Below are 25,028 nucleotides of genomic sequence, written 5' to 3' on the forward strand. Positions count from 1 at the left end.
GATGCCACTGGTTCTTCACGTTCTGCAGATGTAGATGCCACTGGTTCTTCACGTTCTGTAGAGGTAGATGCCACTGGTTCTTCACGTTCTGCAGATGTAGATGCCACTGGTTCTTCACGTTCTGTAGAGGTAGATGCCACTGGTTCTTCACGTTCTGCAGACGTAGATGCCACTGATTCTTCACGTTCTGCAGATGTAGATGCCACTGGTTCTTCACGTTCTGCAGATGTAGATGCCACTGGTTCTTCACGTTCTGTAGAGGTAGATGCCACTGGTTCTTCACGTTCTGCAGACGTAGATGCCACTGGTTCTTCACGTTCTGCAGATGTAGATGCCACTGGTTCTTCACGTTCTGTAGAGGTAGATGCCACTGGTTCTTCACGTTCTGTAGAGGTAGATGCCACTGGTTCTTCACGTTCTGCAGATGTAGATGCCACTGGTTCTTCACGTTCTGCAGATGTAGATGCCACTGGTTCTTCACGTTCTGCAGATGTAGATGCCACTGGTTCTTAACGTTCTGTAGAGGTAGATGCCACTGGTTCTTCACGTTCTGTAGAGGTAGATGCCACTGGTTCTTCACGTTCTGCAGATGTAGATGCCACTGGTTCTTCACGTTCTGCAGATGTAGATGCCACTGGTTCTTCACGTTCTGTAGAGGTAGATGCCACTGGTTCTTCACGTTCTGCAGATGTAGATGCCACTGGTTCTTCACGTTCTGCAGATGTAGATGCCACTGGTTCTTCACGTTCTGTAGAGGTAGATGCCACTGGTTCTTCACGTTCTGTAGAGGTAGATGCCACTGGTTCTTCACGTTCTGCAGATGTAGATGCCACTGGTTCTTCACGTTCTGCAGATGTAGATGCCACTGGTTCTTCACGTTCTGCAGATGTAGATGCCACTGGTTCTTCACGTTCTGTAGAGGTAGATGCCACTGGTTCTTCACGTTCTGTAGAGGTAGATGCCACTGGTTCTTCACGTTCTGTAGAGTTAGATGCCACTGGTTCTTCATGTTCTGTAGATGCCACTGGTTCTTCACGTTCTGCAGATGTAGATGCCACTGGCTCTTCATGTTTTGCATATGTAGATACCACTGGTTCTTCACGTTCTGCAGATGTAGATGTCACTGGTTCTTCACATTCTGCAGATGTAGATGCCACCACCGCCATCTATTGCGCGGTGGTTTAACTTACGACTCTCTGTCCGAATAGGCAACTGGACATACGGATAGGTTTGTTCTCATCTCTGAAAGTTTGTAAGTAAAATGCTCGTAAGTAGAGGAATCCCTGTTTATTCGACGAGGTTCGGAAGTCCAAAAATATAAAAGGATGAAAGGGGCGTGTGCCAGCCTGAGATGAGGGTGGGGAACCAGAGGGCGTGCTTCACACGCGCAGTACGTGCGGAGCAACGCGCAGTATGTGCGGCTCTGCCGACGGGCCCAGGAGGCAGCCCAGCACGGAGGCCCAGAGCCTCTGCCAAGCTGTCTGGCCACTGTGGATGAGTAGGCCAATTCTCTCTGGAGAGGTTATAACCTTATTATCTAGCGCTCTCCAGAGTGGAGGCCCTTCTGCCAGCAGTGGTGTGAGCAAGTAATTGAAGGGCTGCACTGTTGCCCTTGACTGGTCATGGGTGAAGGAGGGTGGGGATGGGACCCTGCTGCTGTGAAGGTAGCCCAGCCGGTGATGTCCCAGTGCAGCGTGTACTGCAAGCTCCCACCATGTCCGTCCAGTGCTTGCTGAGCCGCATTGGCTTCTGGTTGCTGTACGAATACATTATGAAGTCACACTCATTACACTCCGAGTGCTTGCTACAAATGTATGTGTGTTAAATCTTGACTTAAAGCTTTCGTGACTGCAGAAATTAATATTCTTGGGCCTTTCGGTAAAGTTACGTAGATAGGTTCAAAGAAAATAACAAAAAACTACGACGTTTCGATCGCAACACAAGCGGAGGAAAAGGGGGGTTAGCTTCCAAGGCAAACTGTTTATATCTACGTGACTTTACCGAAAGACCCAAGAATATGTATGTATGTTGAACTTGTTTCGCACCGTACGTAGCCAACCCTGCTAATCGGAGATGCTGGATGGTATTAATTCACAATACCTTGCTAACCTCGTTAAGGAGCATAAATCATCACGAAAACTCCGGTCATCCTTGCAGCAGCGGCTTTTGGCTAACCATCGAACAAAGACGGTCACCGCATCGCGTGCGCTTTCACGTGCGCTTATGCAACCGTCTGGAACGCTCTTCCGATATTCGGAAGCCACTGGAGCTGTGCACTTTTCAATACAGATTGAGAATTCATTTCTTCCGAACCGCTATTTGTGTTTAGTTTGTTGTCCTTCCCCCGCACATCCGATTATCACGGTTGACTACATACTGAGCGAAATCAACATACGTACATCCATTGCTGAGTCAGCCTCCTCCGACCCGGCACTTCGTGCTTCAAGCAGGCATGGGATTTTGCTATGGCCGCATTGTGAACCGTCTCAGCTGCAGGCGTTTTCTCCACACACACCGCAATCAAACAAGCAAAGGGCTTCCAATGATGCAATGCTTTGCAAATGGAATTGAATGCCGCCGCTGCTGCCCCGCGCGGCTTCTGACGTCAGTTGCTCGGAGCCTTGCCGTGGATTTTCTGAATTCTCGACCTGAAACAAATGTCAGCGGCGAGGAGCGAGCTTGGGGAGCGGCGCGCAGAGAGGCGCCGCTTTAAAGATAAGCGGTGCACGGCTGTGGTGGTGCCACCGACGCACCACAAGTCCATGCCGCAGTCATGTTGGGGGGGGGGGGCTGTGGAATGTTTTGGTAGGCCGGGACTACGGCTCTGTCTGGCTTGAGGGAAGTTCTTTTTTTGGGTTCGACGGCTCACGTCGTCGCACCCCCGATTAAGCGCGGTTGTCTATGCATGCATGTATGTGGAACTTCTTTCACACCGTACGTAGCCAACCTGTGCTCATCAGAGGTGCGAAAAAAGAAATTCGATGTACATACGGCGCAGCAGTTTTTTTCTCTTCTCTTCTCTTGGTTACTTAGACGACAAATTCTGTCCACGAAGAACAACACGAATGTGCAACGCGGAGAGAGAAGGATGCTAAAGGAGCTCAGTTGGAGCTAGCACCAGCACCGTCGTTAGTAAGTTGCGTTCGATCCGTTTTGGTTTTGCAGCTCTCTCCAGGGCAAGCGCGGCTTCTGGCCTCCGTCTAACACACCGAGGAATCTGCTGGAGCTCTCACAGAGTTTACTGGTGTGAAGCTTTCCCATGTCAGTCACTTGCCTACGGTGCAACGTCCGTCTCATTAACATGTAAACGGGTAGCTGTGTAAATGTTGCTCGTATTGCTCGCAAGGAGAGCCGAGGATTTGCATTTCTGGTTGAGATTGATGAAGTCGCTCACAACAACTGAGAGCTCGTTAGAAATAAAGATCGAGTGTGCTCCTGCATCGACTACATACCTACGAGACCTTCATCCGACCAATATAAGTTCAGTCTGGTAACGTGAACAAAACCTATTCCACTGTTACATTCCCACTCGGGTACCATTACAGCAAAGCCATCTCTTGAAGCCCGATGAATCCTGTTACAAATCTGCTCATGTGGACTGACCTAGCACCTTCAGAGAGTTGGCCGCTTACTGCCCATTGTGTTGCACAGAACCTATCTCGACGAATATAGCACTGATTGGGAGATATGAACCGGAAGGCAGTGAGAGTGTGCACTCCATAGGGAGACAGAGGCTGGCCTGCTAAGAATGGGTCATGCAAACATGGATTAAACAGAGCTCTGGATGGCCCCTGTTTATCAGCGATATTCCCTCCCGTGCTGCGCAGTTGATTTTTGTTTCTCCCCATTTCACACCGGGCTTGTAACGCGCTTACAGGAGCAGCGCGTGCGCCTGGCTGCTTCGCCCCCAAAGCGGCGCTTCACACGGCAGAAGCCTTGTTAGGCGAGCGGCCACGTGGGAAGGTGAATCGATCAATGGGAGAAACAGAAAATGAGGTCTCTCGTGTTGCCATCGAGTGCAGAGATGTGCCACAGCGGTGCGTTGTGTCCGGCAGCCCGGGGCGCCAATAGGCCACCGGCCCTGGGGCCGGGGGAAGTGGCCTGGCGGCGGTGGTGGCGGCACAACGTTCGACGTTTCGCCCCACGTGCAGGGAGCTTCTTCAGGAGCCGAACTAAGCAGCTCACGTTCCAACATCGAGGGGAAACGTCGGACCCGACGGAGCGCGTCGATGTGGGGGCCGCGTGGCACGGCCGTGAAAACCAACAGCTGTTGGCTCCGCGTGATTACGAGAGACGGCGGGCATTGGCGTTGGCGGCGGTGGAGCCGTGCAAAGTTGAGCGCTGGGCACCACAACGTGCCTCCGGCAACGCTCGCTCTCTCCGTGGAAATTTCTGCTGACGTAGGAGAGGGAAGCTGCGTTATTGTCCACACTGCCACTACGTACCGCTTGTGTTCCTCCGTGCCGCACGTGCGGATACGTGCATTTGTGGATGTGTTCCTAAACCGAGCAGTTGTTTGAGGCACTCTCATTTGCAAGTGTTTAATTTATATTAATACATTATGCTTGAGGTTCATACTGTTCCAAAAGTTGGGCAGTGGCAGTAAAGCATAATGTAAAATTGTTTACGCGTTTCATTAACAAAAACACAAGTACCTTACGGACATTAAATATTAATGCAACTAATGTTTTTTTCCATGAGCAATACTTCATCACAAAGTGAACACGCTCCGATTATGAAAACGTAACTCTTCCTTTCGTAGCGATACGCTTCGTCGATTGCGATGTCGCAGACCTCACCGTCGCGTATCCCGTGTATCTGCCCTGACCACATATGGCCGAGCGGGGGAGCGCTCTCCACTCGTTGTAAAGGTTCGCGGTTTGAGCCCAGCGGCCTCCCCGGTTAATACTGCGGGTGTATTGATCGTAAAGTACGATCGTGTAAAATAAGATCGCGTGACTTTATTGGAAAAAGGATAGGCCGTGTGTACCAGCGTCACGGTCTAAATTAGATTTTATTTTTAAGCTGCTTGCAAATTACTTGATTGGGTAAAGTCACATTGCAAAATCGTGCCCTACTGGCAGACAATACTGGTCTGTGACACAGTGCTTTTTCGTGAAGCCTTGCGCTATGAGAATGGTGTGAGTGCCAACTGACCTCATGATTTGACATGGCAGCATTTCACTCTGATGCACCTTTCATTTTGGTAGTTTTCGGTTGGTCGACATTGAGTCACACGTTGTACCGAGCTCCTGCAATGTTGCGCCAAACTCCAGCAACGCCATGCTGAGTGAAAGGCCGGGCCCCCGGGGCCACGTGAGCCCCGCCAGTTATGCAGAAACCGCGTTGCTGGCGACTGCCGCTGCTTGAAGCGCAGCGCGGTTTCCTGGCGTTGACAAGCGGCCGAGAGAGCGCACGGCCGGCGCCGGCGTGCGGAGTCTCGCTCGCGGCGCCGCCCGTGTCGAGGAGCCCGTGTCTGCGCGTGCCAGGGCTGTGACCAAGGAAGTGGTGGCGTGACGGTTCGCGCGCCACTCGCCTGGTATGCAGGAGGCCCTAAGTTCGATCCCTACCCTGACGGCTGCTGTATATTCGGAGTTTGCGTGTGTGTCTCCCTGTGGTCACGTGGTTTTTCTATGGTTCCTCCGGTTTTTCCCTCCACATTTAGAAACACGCTTTTAGAGTATTCGGCTGCTTTAAATTCGCACGTGATAAGCCACTTCATTGAGCTATCATTTGTGGCAAGGTCACTTCTGAAAAAGAGCTATATTGCTCAGTGGGCCTTACCTGGTAAAATACAAGTTTCGTTTAGGATTCCCCCCCTCATGTCCAACGTTGGTGTTGAATTTATCTAAGCCGGTTCTGGGCCTACCCAAGGTCAACTCAGCCTAAAATGAGCACCTGGTACGGTGTGTAAACATGGCTTCTGGGGAGACAAAGATGTGCGTGCATGGCGCTAGCCACACCACCCCCACCCATGTGCAGCGCTGGCCTTCATATGTGTTCGCTAACAGCACCTGTCCCAGCAGCCCGTTACAGCTCGAGGGGGAATCTTTGTCTCTGTCTTCGCATTGATGACTGTAAACAATAATGGTCTCTGCAGCACTTGTTGTGTCACCAATTTGTCTTCATCTGTGTTGCTGTGGAGCATTATGGATTAAGACAATTATTTCAACCCACTGTCCTTTAACAAGCCGTGACTCTTGACGAGACCCTGAAGGTTGAAACCAGGCCAGAGTTTGCTCGCTTATACAAAGGCATCTGGATGACATTGATATTTCGATTGCCAATAGGATGTCATCAATTGGCACCTCCCATCCAGCGTCACGTGCGAGTAGAGGCGAGACTTTTTGTGGAATAATTTTCCACAACTCCGGCTGTCGCCTGATCATGCCGGTTGTAATTACTGGCGAAACGTCGTACTCGAATTGTAAATGTCGTGTGTTAACTCTCCAACACAGCGGCGTGCTCACTAGTCACTCATTGGCATGTTTTGTTCACGTGACAAACCTTACTAATTGGCTGTGTCGAGCGGTGGCGGGTTTAACGACACATTTATATGTATGCAATCTATCCACAAAAAACCTCTATTATGGTGAGACTTTTATTTTCCAACTGGTTTCACGTTACCGATGAGGTCGAGTAAGCGAGACCGGTACTCGGCGGAGTGATCCATTGGCCAAAACGGTTGAATAGCGCCGCTCCACTGCCGTCCGTGTTCTTGACGTTTGTCGCAGGCCCGATGCCCCGCGGAGTGCTCTGCTATGTGTGTGTTGTTCTCATGTTGGAAACAGATGGCCTCCCTGCGGGAAGCGCTCAGGAGTGCGTGGCGCTAGAGCCGCGCAAATTTCCCCGAGACGCTCCGCCTGAAATGCGCAGCAGACAGCGTTTGTCCCCCTAATGCATATTTTAATGGGACATAATAAGTCTGATATTCACAAGTCTGTATTTTGCTTGAGCAAGCTTTCTCTCTTTGGTCCGCAGGCCAAGTTACAGCGAATGAAATGTAAAGCACTGGCAGTTGCATCGGGTTACATGTTGCACTCTTAATTCCGCTTACGTAGTCAACAACTTTGCTCAAATTTGTAAACAACGTGGGGCTACATTTAAATTGCTTCCTTTCGCGAATTCTCATCAGCACCATTATCACCCACGGCCATTCCACTGCTGGATGAAGGCCATCGTTATCTCGCGGCAACGTGCGATGCGACGATCCGCCTCGCACCGACACACGAGTTGTATTTCGTCGTTCCTTCTCTTCATCGGATGCCTTTTGGACGCGTGCCCTTTCCCTCGTCTGCTGCCACCCTTGACAGTCGCCCATCGTCCCTTCGAGCGGTGGGTGCTGCACCGAGACGGTATCTCCGACTAGTCTCCGCATGCCCTCACATCCACGTGCTTGTCTCTCTGTCGCCGATTTTGATCCCAGGCGTGCAACTCCCCACGCTGCTTTGCACAGTTTTCAGTTTTTTGTCCTCGTCACTTCGTTCACGTCCGTGTTTCTAATTCACATGCACTGATGCAAAAAAACATCTTCTTTGACGCATTGCAAAACCCAAACCACTGCAAGAATCTGCGCACACTTGCACTCCATGAAACTCTGAGGCGGGGTTGGTTGATGACGCGGAGAGAGAAGCTATTGTCTGGACACACAGTCACGTGCGTCCAACGGGGACCTCTCGTGAAGAGCCCAGGAGGGAGACTTACATGTCAATGTAGAGCCCACGACCCAGAAGATGTGTCAGCGCTGTTTTTTTTACTAAAGTGAGACGGGGAAATAAACACAAGAATATTCTCTTTTGAAAAATAAAAAACACAACCTTGGCGATCTCTACAAACGTGCGCAAAGCAGGGTGGGCGTGAATTCCCACGGCTACTCACACTGGGCAGCCGTTGGCAGAGCAACGTGTGGGATTCGAATGCGGAGGGGCAGGAGTGGGGTTGCGGGGTGGGTGGGTGCGGCAGGAGGTACGGCAGAACCAGCGTGGCGTCTCCAGCCCCGTCACGCCAGCTCGGGGGGCTGGCGGCCACGTGCCGTTCGGCAGGTGATCGCGGTCACTTGTTTTGCCATCGTTGGCACGGTGGCGCCTTCAACTCTCTTGTCTTGAGACGAACGCTGCTCCACGCTTGTGCAGGCAGGGACACACGTTTACATTTTATGACTCGGCACGCAAACAGAAACGTGAGGATGAAGATATTGATGAAGGCAGCGGGGTGCGGTGGGACACGCCAGTGCGTGGCGGGGGACGATGGGAGACGGTGGTACAGTATGAGATTCCGAATATCGCGACAAATGGAAAACGTAATATGGACGTTAAACCCTCAGTTTTGAGTACGGCACGAGGTAGATTGACAGTAACAAGGTGGCTTAGGCGACCAGACTGAGGCAGCCTTTGTGCTTGTAGTCTCGGAACGCTTGCCTGTGCTCACACACCCTGTCCTCGTCGCCACGCGACGAACGAGCGCTGAGATGTGGCCCCGAAACTTCCTCAAGCGCTGAGAGCAGCGTTGTGGAAGTAAAGAACGTGGGCAGGGCGAGGGGCGAAAGTGGCGACGGTGACAGATTGAAAGGGAGCGAGTGGGGACGCGCTCGGAGAGGTAAAGTGGTGAGCCGTGCACGAAGAGCAAATACCGTGCCATGCGCAAAACGAGCCCTGCCCCCCTCCCTCTTAGCGTGCCGCGAAGGCGCTGACGCTGCCCGAGCTTGGCAAGGATTACCCCCAGCAGGCCGCTGCGTGCGGGCGACAGTTTAATGAGTCGCCGTCGTTGGCTCACGGTGGAGGCCGGTCGCTCGGAGTCGCGCTCGGATGCGGTGGCATGGCCACCTGAGGCCTGTGCCGTGTCCTAGGTTTTCAGCTTTGGTAATCGTGTGGCCCCCTCACGCTTGACCCCACGGCACCTTGCAGAAAATGGACGAAGGAGCAGCCCTGCGATTGCTCGCTCGTGCCACTGCTGGTGGGAGGGCCTCCACTAGGGGGAGATCGAGAGAGCCCCTCTATAGAGTGGTATTTGGCCTACTCTTCCACGCTGGCCAGACGTCTTGGAAGAGGTGGGAGTACCAACACTTTATTCCCACCACACGGTTTATCTCGGCTTCTCCGATTCTCATGGCCGATGATGGTGCCCTCTTCTACCGATTCACCAATTCAGCACCCTCCCCCCCCTCCCAGTACGAACCCCGCCCACCACTTTCATTCATTACCCATTCTTGCAAGACGTAAGTCTACCAAGTGAACGTAGTGTTGACTCTCCTGAACCTCTTCAAACTTCTTCTTGATTCTCCTATTTTTTCCCTCTTAATCATCACCATCATGAGTCGCGGTCAAACCACTGCTGAATGAGTGCCTCTCTCACGATCCCACGATTTAACGATCCAACCGGCACCTGCACAAAAATGGATGGATCCATCCGCTGATCACACAGAATAATAATAAACTAAACTTTTTATTTTACCAGGCAAGGCCCATTGAGCTATACAGCTCTTTTTCAAAAGTAACCTGGCCACAAATTATAGCTCAACGAAGTGGCTTATCACTTGGAAACTGATAGCAGCCAAATACTCTAAACGCGTGTTGATTCTAAATGTGGAGGAAAAAAACAGGGGGACCAGGAGGATAATTAATGTGACCACGGGGAGAGAGAACATTTGCTTCTTCCAAATCTACAACAGTCGGGATTGAACCCACGACCTCCTCATACCAGGCAAGGATGATCACATCTCGCCACTGTGTCAGCCCCAATAGCCCCCCCTGCCTCGCCGCTTGCACCTGCAGCGTGGTGTATTGTCATTAAAGAAACCAGAATGCAAGTGGATTTCAAAAAGAGGGGGGAAAAAACAGCATGTAACGTGTAACAAGCTCGACGTAACCCTAAAAATGAGGGATCGAACGAGGGCATCTGGACTCGGTGCGTTAATGTGGCAGGGGGTAACGATAGGCAAGGGGCACTCTGCGCTATTACGCAAACGTGCCCTACCCACCAACCCGAAAAATCTTCCACTCCAGCTCCCCGCATATCAACTTGCATAAGAGGATTCCCAGCGTCGTGATAGAATCTGCTTACTCATTATCCGACCCTCCTGTTGTATAACCCTGCGGAAAGATGCAACGGCAAAGCCACAAACTGTGATTCACGGCACAGTGCCGCTGGTTGGCGACGGAGTGAAGTGGCACGTGCCGTTCTGTACAGTACGGACGACACTGCTACTCCTTCTAGAAGTTTATTTTTTGTAAAAAAAAAAATTCTACCCAATGTCCCGATCGCGCTATCATCATCGCGTCGTCGTCGTCGCGAGACCAAGAATTCTTCCGAAACTCTCGCAGGGCGGTGCAACCCGCAGAAGCAGATCTGACAGAACAACCTCCGAGTTCCTTCAAGTTAATTGTGTGGCAGCCAAATTAATATTTTGATTACGCGAATTTCGCCAAATTAGGTGCAGAAATCAAATGTTATTTTACGTTTATTTGTTTGTGCAGTCATGGGTAACCAGGCTGAGACCATCAACCCACTGCACTTGAGAACTCGGTTGAATCACAGGCGGCCGATACCGGGATTGGAACCCAGGATCTTGGCTGTGCCAACTCAGCGCTCACTCCGACCTCTGTGCCACCAATGTGTTTCTCGAACTCATCTACCGATTGTGCGACTGATCTGTGTTCTCCTCTGTTTTTTATTTCCCTGCCCCTCCTCGTGACCTTATTCCAACATCTTTTGGGTCTGAAGAATTGCCCTGAGGCAGATTCGTGCAGACGTACAAGAACACGTCGATTCATTAATTCGTCACGCAGAGTCGGCGAAGGACCGTTGCGCCAAACGTGTGACAGCGTTCGCGTCAACTGCTCTTGGCTGCCATACACCGGCGCCTCGAGTGATTTTGTTGAATCCACAGATCACGGGGATGGGGGTGCAGCGGGGGGGGGGGGGTGTGACCATGGGGGGGGGCGGCGCCATTCCTTTGAGGGTCGCAGTCGACCGCGCATCAAGACGGGTGACGTGTCCAAAAAGTGACAGCCATCTCCCCCTTCGAACTGAGCTCTCGATCGCTAGGAGACCGGTCGCGGATGGGACGGTGACCTTTTTGATGAAGTCCAACCGTCGGATGCCAAAAAAACAGGAAAAACGTTCTCCCCATATTGACGTGAAGTGAAAAAAATTCCGCAGACGGCCGCCAACATCTGCACGTTGTCCTCATCGCGACTCCTCCGGGCCATGTAAAGTACGGGGAGGAGTGGTGGTGGAAAGTTTCGCGTTTCAACAAACACGATGTTGTTTACACGTCGCGTCGCCACTCGCCGCAGAGCGCGCATCCCCGAGCATCAACCAAGGGCACTGGCTTGTCGCTCGCAAGCGCTTGAACCGGCGGCGCTTGAAATCCGCAAGCCCTGCTGGGCCACCATCACGCCCCCCCCCTCCCCCCCGTGGACTCCGTGGTAACGGCCCCCGAAAATCTCAGTGAGGAAATTTTTTCTCGACACGCAGTAGGCTTGGCGACCGATATTATCCATAATTATCAAGGATTTTTTTGGGTTGGGTCGCGTAAATATAAACGTTTCGTTAAACCAAACCCGCCACCACCCGACAGCCAATTAGTAAGGTTTGTAAACAGCCTCATTAGGCGATTAGCTTGGCTAAGGATTAGGTTGGCAAATCGCCTGATGAGGCTGGTTGTTGTCATCACCAGCGAAACGCCACGAATTGTAAATGTCGCGTGTTAACTCTCCATCACACCGGTGTGCTGAACTAGTCACTAATTGCCACGTTTTGTTTACGTGACAAACCTTCCCAACTGGCGGTGGCAGATTTAACGACACATTTATATTTACGCGATCTAACCCAAAAAAAACAAGATCCCATGCTTTACAAAGCATTCAAATAAATAAATAACTCGCTAAATTAAGAACATTACAAAGTAAATAGATGGCTTTTTTGAATTACGAGAGTCGGCGTAGTGGGCTACACGATTAAACACGTGTCTTGTAAATGCCAGTTCATTACATTTGACCAGGTGTGGCCTTTAAGGCGCATTACCAGTTTTTTTTAAGGGAGACTTGGGCCGTCCTTAATTACCACGGAACCATTATTCATTTTCCGTTCCCTTGTCGCGAGGAACATTCTTGTTCGGGGTTTGGGCCGTGACACTGGCACACAGCGACCTATTTGTAATGCCGCACGATCTTTTCACATCCAATTTGAGCGTAGAGCAGATTTGGCAACGCCCAGGAGAAATTAGCGCTGGCTGCGAGGGTTCTGCCGTCATTTACATGTAAAGGGAACGCGGAGCGGTGGTGCAGCGGTTAGCGCTACGCTGCGCCTACGAACCCGGCGGCCCGAGTTCGATTCCTGCTCACGGCCACCAACACCGGTGACGATTATCTGAACCGATGCTAGGCCTCCCCAAGGTCAACTAGGCCTCTAATGAGTTCCTGGTGTGGTGTGTAAACATTGCCGCTGGGGAGACAAAGGTGGCCGGGCGTGATGTTGGCCACCCACCCCCTCATGTGCCGTGCTCGGCTTTATCGGTACTCGCTAACAGCACTTGCCCCAACAGTTTGTTCAGGCTATATGGGGGATCTTTGTCTTTGCCGTGTGTGCTCATTGTAAAAACAGCAGCCTCTGAACACGGGACACTTAATTTTAATGCAGAAAGACAGCATATACAAACTCATCATACATTGTTGTGGGTAGAGCATTACGGGTAAACGTATATATAAGCAGAACTCTTGTGCCGCCATGTGTCTATCCAGACCAGTTCTGCATTATCCAGCAGCAGGATTTGTTTGAGGAAGAAAACTCTGGACTGGTTTCGACCCGCTGAGCCTCATCAGCAGTGCGAGCCTAAATCTGCATAATTGCTCATATTTGATGCCTATTTTTATAAATGTATGTACCGTATGTATGTTGAACTTCTTTCAAACCGTACGTAACCAACCATGCTAATCTACACCTGCATTGAGACTAAATGAAAGTTTCAATGTACACCCTGTACATAAGTACAGGGTGTACGTAAGTACGTAAGTACAGGATGTGTCAGTGTGGTGGCTCAGCTGAGCTTAGCGTAACCGGAATGTCTGTCTGAATGAGTCTGTTTTCGCGTCCAGTTGATGGACGTGACAATGATTCATAACTGAGTTTCGAGTTTGGATCAAGTCGCGTGAGTAAGATGTGTGTCGTACACCCTCCGCCACCCAACACGGCCATTAATAAAGTTATCACGTGAACAAACGTGCCAATTTATGACTGCTGTTCACATGACGATCACTTTTTTAAATCCTTTATATTAAGTTCACTTGCTTGCTTGCTTAGGACCATGCAAATCTTTCGGTCGTTTTTTAACCCACTTCCCTTGATCCAATCGAGCTGACATTTTCCACACAGACTCGTTGTGCGTGACAATTAATGTTCGTGAAATTTTTTTTCCAAAATTTTACACTTTTTAAGACAAAAATATTATATTTAATTACCAATTGCTTAATGCTGCCATGCAATCATCTGACCCATAGATGGCAGCCATCTCAAGCCAGAGGACGAGAGCACTCTAGCCGCCACGCATATAAAGGATTTATAGTGAAAAACTTTGTTTTTACGGGTTATACTTGTTAATTGACCGTGTCAGGTGGTGGAGTGTGTGGGACAAAACATTTTGCTTATACAGCGATCCACCCACAAACCTATTATGGATGATAACATTGGTTGTGAGAGCCTGCTCCGTGTTTAATGGACGTGAATATAGAGTAGTACCCCAAATTAACGTCTCCTCATTTTATGTAGTTTTGCAAATACGTCGTCACCTTATTAACACCGCTACCTGATTTGCGTCGCCTCATCCCCACACTCACCTCGCTGACATCACCGTCCATCCTTTCTAGTATCCGTCGCCTCTCAGCCTTCGCCTCCCACCTACCCTGTACACGAGCTACTTTGCGTCGTGCGTAAAGGAGTGTTCTGTGCTGTAGGGCACAATATATTATTCACGTACGGTATTTCGGTGATTTGGAAAAATCGGTTCGAATATTCGTCATCGCGCCTTCCAGGAACGCGTCCCCCGACGAAAACCGGGGGTAGTGCTACATCGCAGTACACATTGCGGTTCAGTGCTGCGTCGCTTTCTTGAAAGGACAGTAGTGCTGCCCAGCAATTGGAGAGGGCATGTGGAACTGATGGTGGTCAATAGCCACTCGTTATGTAAATCCCCGACTGCGCATCGATCCCAAGCGAGGCCACTGAGCTACGGAGAGCGTACGGTTCGCGGGCGGCAAGCCGTCATTGCTGCGTCGTTTACGACTTGGAAAAAAATATCGTAAAGTTTTATTTCAAATACGTTTTATATCAGGAAATAAAATATGTACGTAAAAAATAAATACATGACCGTCAGTATCATTATGATACGACGATATTTTTGCAAATGGTACAATTTTTATTATCTTATATATTGTGCGATACACGGTAGTGTCGCCATTCCGCGGCACCCCTGGTAAACGCTCCAACGTGTCGGCATCACCTCAACGAATATATTTCCCTCAACTGTTGCTCGTTAGTGGCCGTGCAGGGACACACGAGTACTGAAGCTACCCTGCTGTGAGATCGACCCGTCGGGTAAAGGCGCAGCCCCGCAACTGCCTGCTCGCGCCACTGCCAGCGGCAGGGCCCCCACGATAGGGAGCCGTGCGGGTTCGCACTGCGCCACCACCACCACCACCTCGCTGTACAAGCGCTCACGACGCGCGACGTGAGCCCGCAGCGCCGGCGCTGTGCTCCCGCTGAGCCCTCGCAGCTGCTGCCTGTGCTTACCACGAGCCGAGATGGTGCACTGAGCCCGGATTACACTTCCCGCACCGCGCCGGGTGCTCCAAACAAGCGGGCGTGACGTTCGCGCTCTTCAGGACCTCGCGAGCGCTCGCCGCTCCATTTTTGTTGTGCCTTCGAATGAAAGTGACTTTGCGTCCACTCGCTTGGGCAGGCCCCTTGTCGGTTGCGTTCCACTCAAGGGTGCCCCCGCCAGATTTGAAAGTGTCCGAACGGATGTACCTCAGCCTGGCCTAAAATAGACTCTTCCAATCACACTTTATTGCATTGCTAACTCAATCATCCGGTTCTGTTGACTTACCACTTTGCATTCAATTCAATATAGCTACGCTGCACTCAATCTTGACCTTTAACTACTGGACGAATTACCTAAAAAAAATGCGCGAGTTTTTTGTTCCAAGCGTATCCAACTGCCCAGGTCTTCGTAACATTTTGTCATTCCCCCGCACCTCCGATTAGCACGGTTGGCGACGTTGCGGTGCACAAGAAGTTCGACGTACACACGCGCGCAACCTCTGCGGCCGCGCGCGGTGCGGCGTGTGTGTGCCGCCAATTCTGCCGAGTCTTCCTCTCTTGGCGTAGCGAGCGATGCGCTCGTGCCGATTCCTCTCCCCTTGGTCGTCCTCAAGCTACCGTGCAAATCCCCGTGCCACCCGTCGCGACAGTCCGTGGACTGTGTGTGTGTTTTTTAAAATTATCGCTGTGCTTTTATCCGAGTGCTGCTACTCTTCTACCGCAAGTGCCACGGCCACTATTCCCCTCAGCGTTCTCTCGCTCAATGCGCCACCCACGTTGAGCACTCGATCTGCCAGACCGACTGTTTCACCTCGCCCACACCGTGTTCATCCACCACACTGCAGTCACAACAACACACTTACTCACCCATCCACTCACTCGCTCACTTGCTCACCCGCTCACCAAATCCCTCGCTCACCTGCTCACCCACTCACTCACTACACTGCAGGTCACAACAACACACTCACCCATCCCATACCTGCCAACCCCTTATCCGTGCCCTGCCTTGTTACAGACCAATTCAGACCTTATGGGTCACCCCGTACCCTTACAAATCTCATCCTATGAAGTCCCATCACAAGGGAGAAACAAAAACAAATAGACAAAACAAATCTTTTTGCCCATGTTCAAATGGCTGTACGCTTTACAAACCTGGGGTAAACCGTATGGGCTGACGGGTATGCCATCCACTCACCCATCCACTCACCCATCCACTCGCCCATCCACTCACCCATCCACTCACCCATCCACTCACCCATCCACTCACCCATCCACTCACCCATCCACTCACCCATCCACTCACCCATCCACTCACCCATCCACTCACCCATCCACTCACCCATCCACTCACCCATCCACTCACTCATCCACTCACCCATCCACTCACCACACTGGCAGTCACAACACTTCTCTTTCAGCTTCTTCCCTCGCACGGCTCCACTTTGGAATTCCCTCCCATCGTCCCCTCCCCCCCAAGCCCCCACAACCGCGATGGCGCTGTTCGCTGTGTGCCGCTTGACGTTTTGGGTCTCGGCAACTCTTGTTTAGACAAAAACGCCACCCGCTGGACTACCGAACGCGTGACTCGCAGGTGCCAAACGATAGAGCCGCTCGCATCCTCCAGTCCCTCCGCTGACATCCGTCACGAGCTCGTCCACCGCAGCGCGGAGTGATTCTCTGGGACGCCGTGAGCCTGCACGCTGTTGCAGCGGCTCCTCACAGCCTCCAACCTCCTGTCCATCGGCACCCCCTACACACAGCCCGCAGAAGTCTTCTTGTTGTTGTTCAGATCTCAACCAGTTAGTGCGCCCCCATGTCTCCGATCGCTGTCGCTGTGTGTGTGTGTAAGTCTCTATGTCTTTGATCACTGTCGCTGTGTGTGTGTGTAAGTCCCCTTGTCTCTGTCTCTGATAGCTGTTGCTGTGTGTGGGCGTGTGTGTGTAAGTCTCCATGTGTCTGATCACTGTCGCTGTGTGTGTGTAAGTCTCCTTGTCTCTGATCACTGTCGCTGTGTGTGGGTGTGTGTGTAAGTCTCCATGTCTGTGATCACTGTCGCTGTGTGTGTGTAAGTCCCCTGGTCTCTGATAGCTGTCGCTGTGTGTGGGTGTGTGTGTAAGTCTCCATGTGTCTGATCACTGTCGCTGTGTGTGTGTGTGTGTCCTTGTCTCTGATGGCTGTGTGTGTGTGTAAGTCTCCATGTCTTTGATGGCTGTCGCTGTGTGTGTGTGTAAGTCTCCATGTCTCTGATGGCTGTCGCTGTGTGTGTGTGTAAGTCTCCATGTCTCTGATGGCTGTCGCTGTGTGTGTGTGTGTGTAAGTCTCCATGTCTCTGATGGCTGTCGCTGTGTGTGTGTGTGTGTAAGTCTCCATGTCTCTGATGGCTGTCGCTGTGTGTGTGTGTAAGTCTCCATGTCTCTGATGGCTGTCGCTGTGTGTGTGTGTAAGTCTCCATGTCTCTGATGGCTGTCGCTGTGTGTGTGTAAGTCTCCATGTCTCTGATGGCTGTCGCTGTGTGTGTGTGTAAGTCTCCATGTCTCTGATGGCTGTCGCTGTGTGTGTGTGTGTAAGTCTCCATGTCTCTGATGGCTGTCGCTGTGTGTGTGTGTAAGTCTCCATGTCTCTGATGGCTGTCGCTGTGTGTGTGTGTGTCCTTGTCTCTGATGGCTGTCGCTGTGTGTGTGTAAGTCTCCATGTCTCTGATGGCTGTCGCTTGTGTGTGTGTGTGTAAGTCTCCATGTCTCTGATGGCTGTCGCTGTGTGTGTGTGTGTAAGTCTCCATGTCTCTGATGGCTGTCACTGTGTGTGTGTGTAAGTCTCCATGTCTCTGATGGCTGTCGCTGTGTGTGTAAGTCTCCATGTCTCTGATAGCTGTCGCTGTGTGTGGGTGTGTGTGTAAGTCTCCATGTCTCTGATAGCTGTCGCTGTGTGTGGGTGTGTGTGTAAGTCCCCTTGTCTCTGATCGCTGTGGGTGTCGTCAGTGTGACGTGCCTCTGACGCGTGTGGAGGTGACCCCGCTCGGCGTGCTGCCAGCGCGAATCACCGCCACGTCACGGACTACAGAGAGCGTCAAAATCAGCTTTGGGAGGATGGGGACATCTATACTGCAAACCTCTTTGATTGGGTCTTCCTCTGCCTGCAAATGTGCGGAGTTCTATAATTTTGAGTTGAATGAAAATTGGTTCTTGACTGTTGATGAGCTTGGAGTTTTCTTGTGTTGAACCAACTTGGCTGAAATTATTGACGTTCACAAGGACGTTTGGCTGATGGGAAGTGTTAAAAAATACTTAATTTTCTTTTTCACTTGGAGCAACAGATATGTGAAAGAGGCAAAATTGTCTATTTATTTGGTTACAGATAACAGGATCGTTTGTGGAAAACACGCCGTACGGATAACAGGAAACACAGAGAGTCGATTTATTTGGTGTAGTTAACGTTGATACCCTGACTGGGGTGTGGGTCCAGTGAGCTGCCTCTGGGTAACAGGTCATGCTGGATACGCAATACCGACCGCATCCCAGTTTTCGGGAGTGGAATAATTTAATTGGTCACACTAGAAGGCACGCATGACATGGTCTGCCCCACTCATTAATTCCAGCCCTCCTCGCCGAGCCAGCCTGAAGCTGTCACCTCTGCCCCTCTTGGTATAGCTCTCACGATTCGTAGCTCTGCCTCATTTGCTCAGGTTTTTTTTCCAAAGTAAAAAGTAAAGGCGCGGCCCTGCAACTGCTCGCTCGCGCTGCTGCCGGCAGATGGGCCTCCACTGGAGGGAGCCCTGGAGAGAGCCCCTCACTCGACAGGGAGCTTTTGGCCTCATCTTCCACGCTGGCCACACGTGTTTAGAAGAGGCAGGAGTACCCACGCTTTGCCACGGCACGCACGCCCTGCCGATCGACCAACTGCGGCCTAAACATTTCTCTGGCTGGGTAGATAGAGGCGGGGGGGGGGGGTTTAGGAATCTGTTCTTACAACCGTCGCGCCCGGGAGATCGAACCCGGTGACGTCTTGATGGCAAGTCCAGCGCGCTGACCATGACACCACTGTGACAGCATCCCCTTGTGTGTTCCGCCAACACTCACACCTCCGATTAGCACGGTTGGCTACGTACGGTGCGAAAGAAGTTCAATATGTGTGCATACCGACGCGATAGTGGTCTACCAGCGGCCACACGAGCTGCGTATCCCATAAGCTACGTTGAGAAGCACGTCACATTCGATCATCGATCCACTGCTGGATGAAGGCCTCCCCAAGCCGTCGCCTTCTCTTCTAATTCTTCCATGTAATCATATAATTAATAAAATATTTTGCCAGGTAAGGCCCACTGAGCTATATAGCACCTTTTTCAGAAGCGACCTGGCCACAGTTGATAGCTCAACCAAGTGACTTATCACGTGGACATGTATCGTATTTCATATGCTTGCATCGTATTAAGCAATGGCCGCAGTGCTTATCAGTGATGAATGTTCCCGTGCTATTCACAGCTCCGAGTGTAAACGTGCCTGCTTGATCCTCAGATTGCACCCTACTTTAACGAGCCATGTCAACATTTCCCAGTCCTCATGCTCTGCACGCTTATCTCAGTCAGTGCCGTCTGTATTTAGCCCCCCCTGTTTGCTTGGACAATTTTCCAGGAACAGTTTAATCTGCGTAATGCATGTACGTATGTTTCTTGAACTTCTTTCGCGCCGTACGTAGCCAACCGTGCTAATCGGAAGTGTAACCAGCAAGGAGGAGTCTCGTTTGCAAGGGTGACCTGGGTCACGAAAATGACAAAGAAAAACAAATAGAAATAAAAGCAAAAAGCAGAACAAAATTATAAAAAACAAAGTGCACGAACGTAAGGATTATTAAATAAAATACGTTTCCGACATTTTTGCCGCACTAGGAGATTGTGCACGGATTAAGGTGTCTCTTCTTGGCGCTTTGCCGCATTGCTTTTTATGATCAAGCCCAGCTCTCAACCCGCCACACCTCTGTGTGGCACAAGTTACTGAGACGCATCGTGGGGAGTAGAGGAAGAACATATTACAATACCAGTAAAGGGGGTGCCACTGTGGCTAGGAGATGTTAACTACCTTGCCTGGTATGTCTGCTGTATATTTGGAGTTTGCGTGTCTCTCTCTCGTCGCGGTTGTGTGGATTTTTCTCCGGGTCCTCCGGTTTATCCCTCCATATAGCTCGGTGGGCCTTACCTGATCAAATAAACATAGTTTAGCTTTTTAGTTTAGGTTTTAGTTTTCAGCGGTGCAAAATTATGCAACGGTGCGGGTGAAGGACAACAAACGCAACACAAAAACAAATTCTAAAAGACAATGAGTTTTCAATCTAGATAATTTCAAAGTGGCTTCCTAATATCGTGAGGAAGAGCACGTTCCAGACGGTCGCGGTGACCACCGTCTTCACAGAGCTTTTTGCTGCACGGCACCGAGCAGGGGGCGCTCAATCGGTTGATGCGGAATGCGTGACGGCGGGATGTGCGATCACGTTCTCGTCACTGATGTTGGGAGCTCTCGCGTGATGAGCTGTGGATGGCATCGGCGTAACTGGGGGGGGGGGGCGCAGTGGTAAGATGTTAACTCCCTCGCCTGGTATACAGAAGGTTATGGGTTCGATTCCGATCCTGACGGAGTTTGCGTGTCTCTCTTTCTCCCCGTGGTCGCGTGGATTTTTCCCCGGGTCCTCCGGTTTTTCCCTCCACATTTAGAATCAATATCACGCGTTTAGAGCGTTTGGCTGCTGCTATAATTGTCCGCGTGATAAGCCACTTCATTGGGCTATGATTTGTGTCGCCAGGTCACTTCTGTAAGAAGAGCTAGATATAGTTGAGTGGGCCTTACCTGGTTAAAATAAGAAAAACTGTTTATAGTTCTAACTGGGCTCTCTGCACGTGTGTGTGTGTGTGTGCGTTGCAGGTCACAGGACAGCGGCCGTCACCGTGAACTCCCGCGACACCAACCCCATCGTGCGGGAGTACGAGCGTAAGTGGCCCTCTGTCTCTCCCAACTCGCAACGCGTACAGAGATCCCCCCCCCCCGTGTAGCCTTAACAGCCTGCAGGGGCAAGTGCTGTTAGCGAGTAGCACCTGTGAATGCTGGCGCGGCGCACGAGGGGGCGGGTGGCCAGCACCACGCCCGGCCGCCTTTGTCTCCCCAGTGGCGATGTTTGCACACCGCACTGGGTATTCATTTCAGGCTAAGTCGACCTATGGGAGGCCCAGAACCGGTTCAGATAATCGTTACTCGTGTCGGCTGTGAGTGGGAAACGATCCCGAATCTGCCGGGTTCGTAGCGCAGCGCGCTAAGCACTACACCTCCGCTCTCCCACACACGCACGCACGCACACACACGCACGCACGCACACACAGATCTGAACACTCCAGCATCACCCCGCTCCATCGGAGGAGGCGTGGTGGCTGTTTAGAAAATGGAACAGCTTTTTGCGTAACTGGGCACCCTGGTAACGACTGGCTTCGGGCTGTCAGCAGAGGTCTCTCGCTTCACATCGCGTGAGCGATGGCCTCGTTCCGTCGGCTGCGAAATGCCGTGTGGAAGCTGTCGCCCGGCTGTCGATCCTCGTGAAGTCGTCCATATTTCTAACCGCGGTCGTTTCGTCATGCGCGCACACGGTGTGGGGTGTGCACCTTTCTCCAAGAGCGTTTGACGCGGGATAAAAATAAACGTCGGCTGTGCCGCCCACGCTCCCTTCCTGGCTTTATCTGGGACGAATCGTTTGAGGCATTCAGGGAAACTGAAGTGACCTTGACAGAGTGTGAATTGTTTTCCTGGGGCAGGTCGGGCTGCGCCGACTGGGTGTGTGGCCCGCGGTTTGGACCGTGGCACTGCCAGGCGCTTTCATGTATTTTGTATGTACGTTGAACTTCTTTCGCGCCGTACGTAGCCGACCGCGCTAATCGGAGGTGCGGGAGAAGGACAACAAACATAACACAAAAAGCGGTTCTCAAGAATTGAGTTTTCAATCTAGATGATTTAAAAGTGCATAGCTCCAGTAGTTTCCTAATTTCGAAAGGAAGAGCTTTCCGGATGGCCGAATAAGCGCACCTGACTGTGTTCGATTGTTCGTGGTTCTGCTCCGGCAGGCTGCCCTGGTCATTTCTGCAGGTGTATTCACCATACAAGCAAGCGCTATTTGCTTCGAATCGAAACCTGTGGTTGTGTTGCCACGGTGGCTGCGCAGTGGACGTTGGTGCTTGCTGTTGTTGTTGTGTGTGAGCGTGTGTGATGATGACACGTGCCAATGTCTTGCAGAGGTGACCCTGCACTGCCAGTACCAAACGGTGAGCGTCAGTCCGCGCGTCGAGTGGAAGAAAATCAAGGGAGACGAAAAGAACTTTGTGTTCTTCAACGGGCAGATTACAGGTGCGCTCGATAAAAATAATTATCTAGATAATTATAATAATCTTTATTATTATTATTGCTTATTTACCCAGAAAAACCACTTCGAGCCCATAGACTCGTTTTCTTGAGGGTCCCGCTACATCGGGATGTTTTTGGCCAACACCAATGACGTTGCGTGTGCTTAGCTATGGGAGGAACACCAAAGAACCCAGAGGGAACCCATGCAGAAGAGCGGGAGAACATACAGACTCCACATGCAGAAAGTCACCCAGGTTGGGAATCTATGAGTCCACAATTATTTATGTATGTTGAACTTTTTTCGCACTGTACGCAGTCAACCGTGCTAATAGGAGGTGTGGAGGAAGGACAATAAACTAAACACAAAAATCAGTTCTAAATAAATTAAGTTTCAATCTTGATTATTTAGAAGTCCGTTGCTCCGGTGGCTTAATATCGGAAGGAAGAGCGTTCCAGACTGCCGCAGAAGCACACATGAAAGCGCACGATGCGATGACCTCAATGTGTTGTTCGGCAACCAGAAGCTGATTCTACGTGACTCTAGTTATTCACTCACCCGTGTTCAGCCACCTCATTATCACTCTTCTATCACTACTAGTACTGAAACTGCTATAGTTCCTGTTCCTGTTAAATTTTTATTTAAAGCTTTCGTGACTACAGGGATTCATATTCTTGGTTCTTTCGGTAAATTCACGTAGAAGGGAAATAATAAAATAATAAAAATATAAAACAATAAAAATTCTCACGACGTTTCGACTGCAACACAAGCAATCATCATCAGGTGTGAAATCCACAGCAAGATGATGATTGCTTGTGTTGCAGTCGAAACGTCGTGAGAATTTTTATTGTTTTATATTTTTATTATTTTATTATTTCCCTTCTACGTGACTTTACCGAAAGAACCAAGAATATGTTCCTGTGAACTTTCATTCATTGATTCCTCCAACAATGTTTAGGACTCTGTCTGCCAGACTGGCTGTTTTGGCTCCTCCACACTGTGTTCAAAGACAAAGATCCCCCTTATAGCCTGAACAGACTGTTGGGGCAAGTGCTGTTAGCTAGCACCTATGAAGGTCGGCATGACAGACGAGGGGTTGAGTGGCCAGCACCACACCCGGCCGCCTTTGTCTCCTGAATGGCACCATATATTCATTTTGAGGTTGATTCGACCTAGGGGAAGTCCCGGACCGGTTCAGATAATTGTCACTGGTGTTGGCCGTGAGTGGGAATCGATCGCGGGTCGCCGGGTTCGTAGTGCAGTGCACTAACTGTGACACCACCGCTCCCCAACACACTGACACACTTACTCATAAAACTGCTCGCCCACTCACCCACCTGCCCACTCACCACTCTGCAGGTCACCCCACTTCTCTCTCCGCTTCTTCCCTTGCACTGCTCCATTTTGGAACTCCCTCCTTCCCATCGTCTCTTCCCAAGCTCCCGTAATAACCTCGGCTCAATCCCAGAAAGCGTGTGTCAACTGATATCTCCCGCAGTGTCTTTAAGTCGCGTTGCTTGTTTGCTCGCCACTTAACGTTTTGGGCCAAAGGGCCTTGTGGTCAGCAACTGAGTTTTGCAAGGAAACATTTTACAACAGCGACTTCTATATTGAATTTCTGTTTCTCCGTTGGCAATGGAGCTGCCTGTAAGTCGCCTCTCAGTGAATGACTGCGTTCGAACCGAAACCGTAACAGTTTACAAAAAAACCTTCCCCTTTGACCCGCTCGTTTATTTTTGGAATTTACAGTACCGAGGCGACGGCACACACGGCGCTCCGCTGCCCGTGCGTGATCGTGCGCCGTAGGCGGTGACTGCGGTGTCGCTGCTGCTGCTGCTGCTGCTGCTTGCGTTCCTCAGTGCCATGTGGCGCAAACAATTTGCACCTCCGTGCGCTTTCAGCTCCCCGAGATGCCATTTGAAGGTGCGAGCCACTGGGTGAGTTGTAGACCCAGTTTGTAAACGTAAAAATTAACACGGCTTAATTGTGAGGATTTTTTTTTTTACTTCTCACATTTTTGCACTTGGTTAGCAAGCTCCGATTGTGAAAGTGATAATGAATACCAGAGTTATCTCCTCACTTAATTAAAGGAAGTACATTGAGTTCATTGAAAGTGTACTCGCATTTAATGATTACGATGAATGCTGATTTAGTCTGTTTGGTGTTTGTGCTGCTGTTACAGTGCAGGGCGATCATTGCGAAGGAAGTTGCTGTGTCTCGTAGATGCAGTCTGCGGTAGGTTTAGAGTCGGGGGGGGGGGGGGCAATGCTGCTGCTGTGTGTGATCCCAATTGAGTTATTTGCAGGCAATATTTTAAATTTGTCAGATTTGGACCGAGTCGCTCCCGGCACACAGTGGCCAACGCTGTCTGCAGATTGATTTTTTTTTGTTGCACTGAGAATGTATTTTCCAGCACCTAGTGCATGCAAGACGTTAGAACACGTGACAAGCAAACGGAGCGAGTGGAGCGAGACGAATGGACAAATTTCTTTAAACCTCCTGCGTCAAAGCTTAAAGTGCTGACACTGGGAGGTTGAGGAAGTGGGTGGGGGGGGCTCACTGGGAAATGTCCGCTGAGTTTTAACATCCACTGTGAAAGACGCGTTCAAAGGAATGTGCATTAACGCGTGACTGTTTTTTTTAATGAACTTTTATTTTACCAGGTAAGGCCCACTGAGCTATGTAGCTCTTATTCTGAAGCGATCTGGCCTCAAATGATAGCTCAACGAAGTGGCTTATCATGTGGAAATCTATAGCAGCCAAAAGCTCAAAACGATTAGCATGGTTGGTTACGTACGGTGTGAACGAAGTTTAACATACATACGTACACATGTTGATTGTAAATG

The 25,028-nt window shown here is 50.7% G+C and overlaps 1 protein-coding gene across 1 annotated transcript in view; it reads left to right on the forward strand.

The window, feature by feature from the left end:
- Positions 1-25,028, forward strand: part of JAM3 (junctional adhesion molecule 3) — a 79,359-nt gene that overhangs the window by 38,286 nt on the left and 16,045 nt on the right. Inside the window, exons 2-3 of the mRNA XM_078608259.1 lie at positions 20,724-20,789; positions 22,077-22,187. Of these exons, the coding sequence (XP_078464385.1) occupies positions 20,724-20,789; positions 22,077-22,187 (177 nt within the window). The remainder of the gene's footprint in view (positions 1-20,723; positions 20,790-22,076; positions 22,188-25,028) is intronic.

The sequence above is a fragment of the Lampetra planeri genome, chromosome 29, assembly GCF_965212315.1.
Source record: "Lampetra planeri chromosome 29, kcLamPlan1.2.h2, whole genome shotgun sequence".
Lineage (NCBI taxonomy): Eukaryota > Metazoa > Chordata > Hyperoartia > Petromyzontiformes > Petromyzontidae > Lampetra > Lampetra planeri.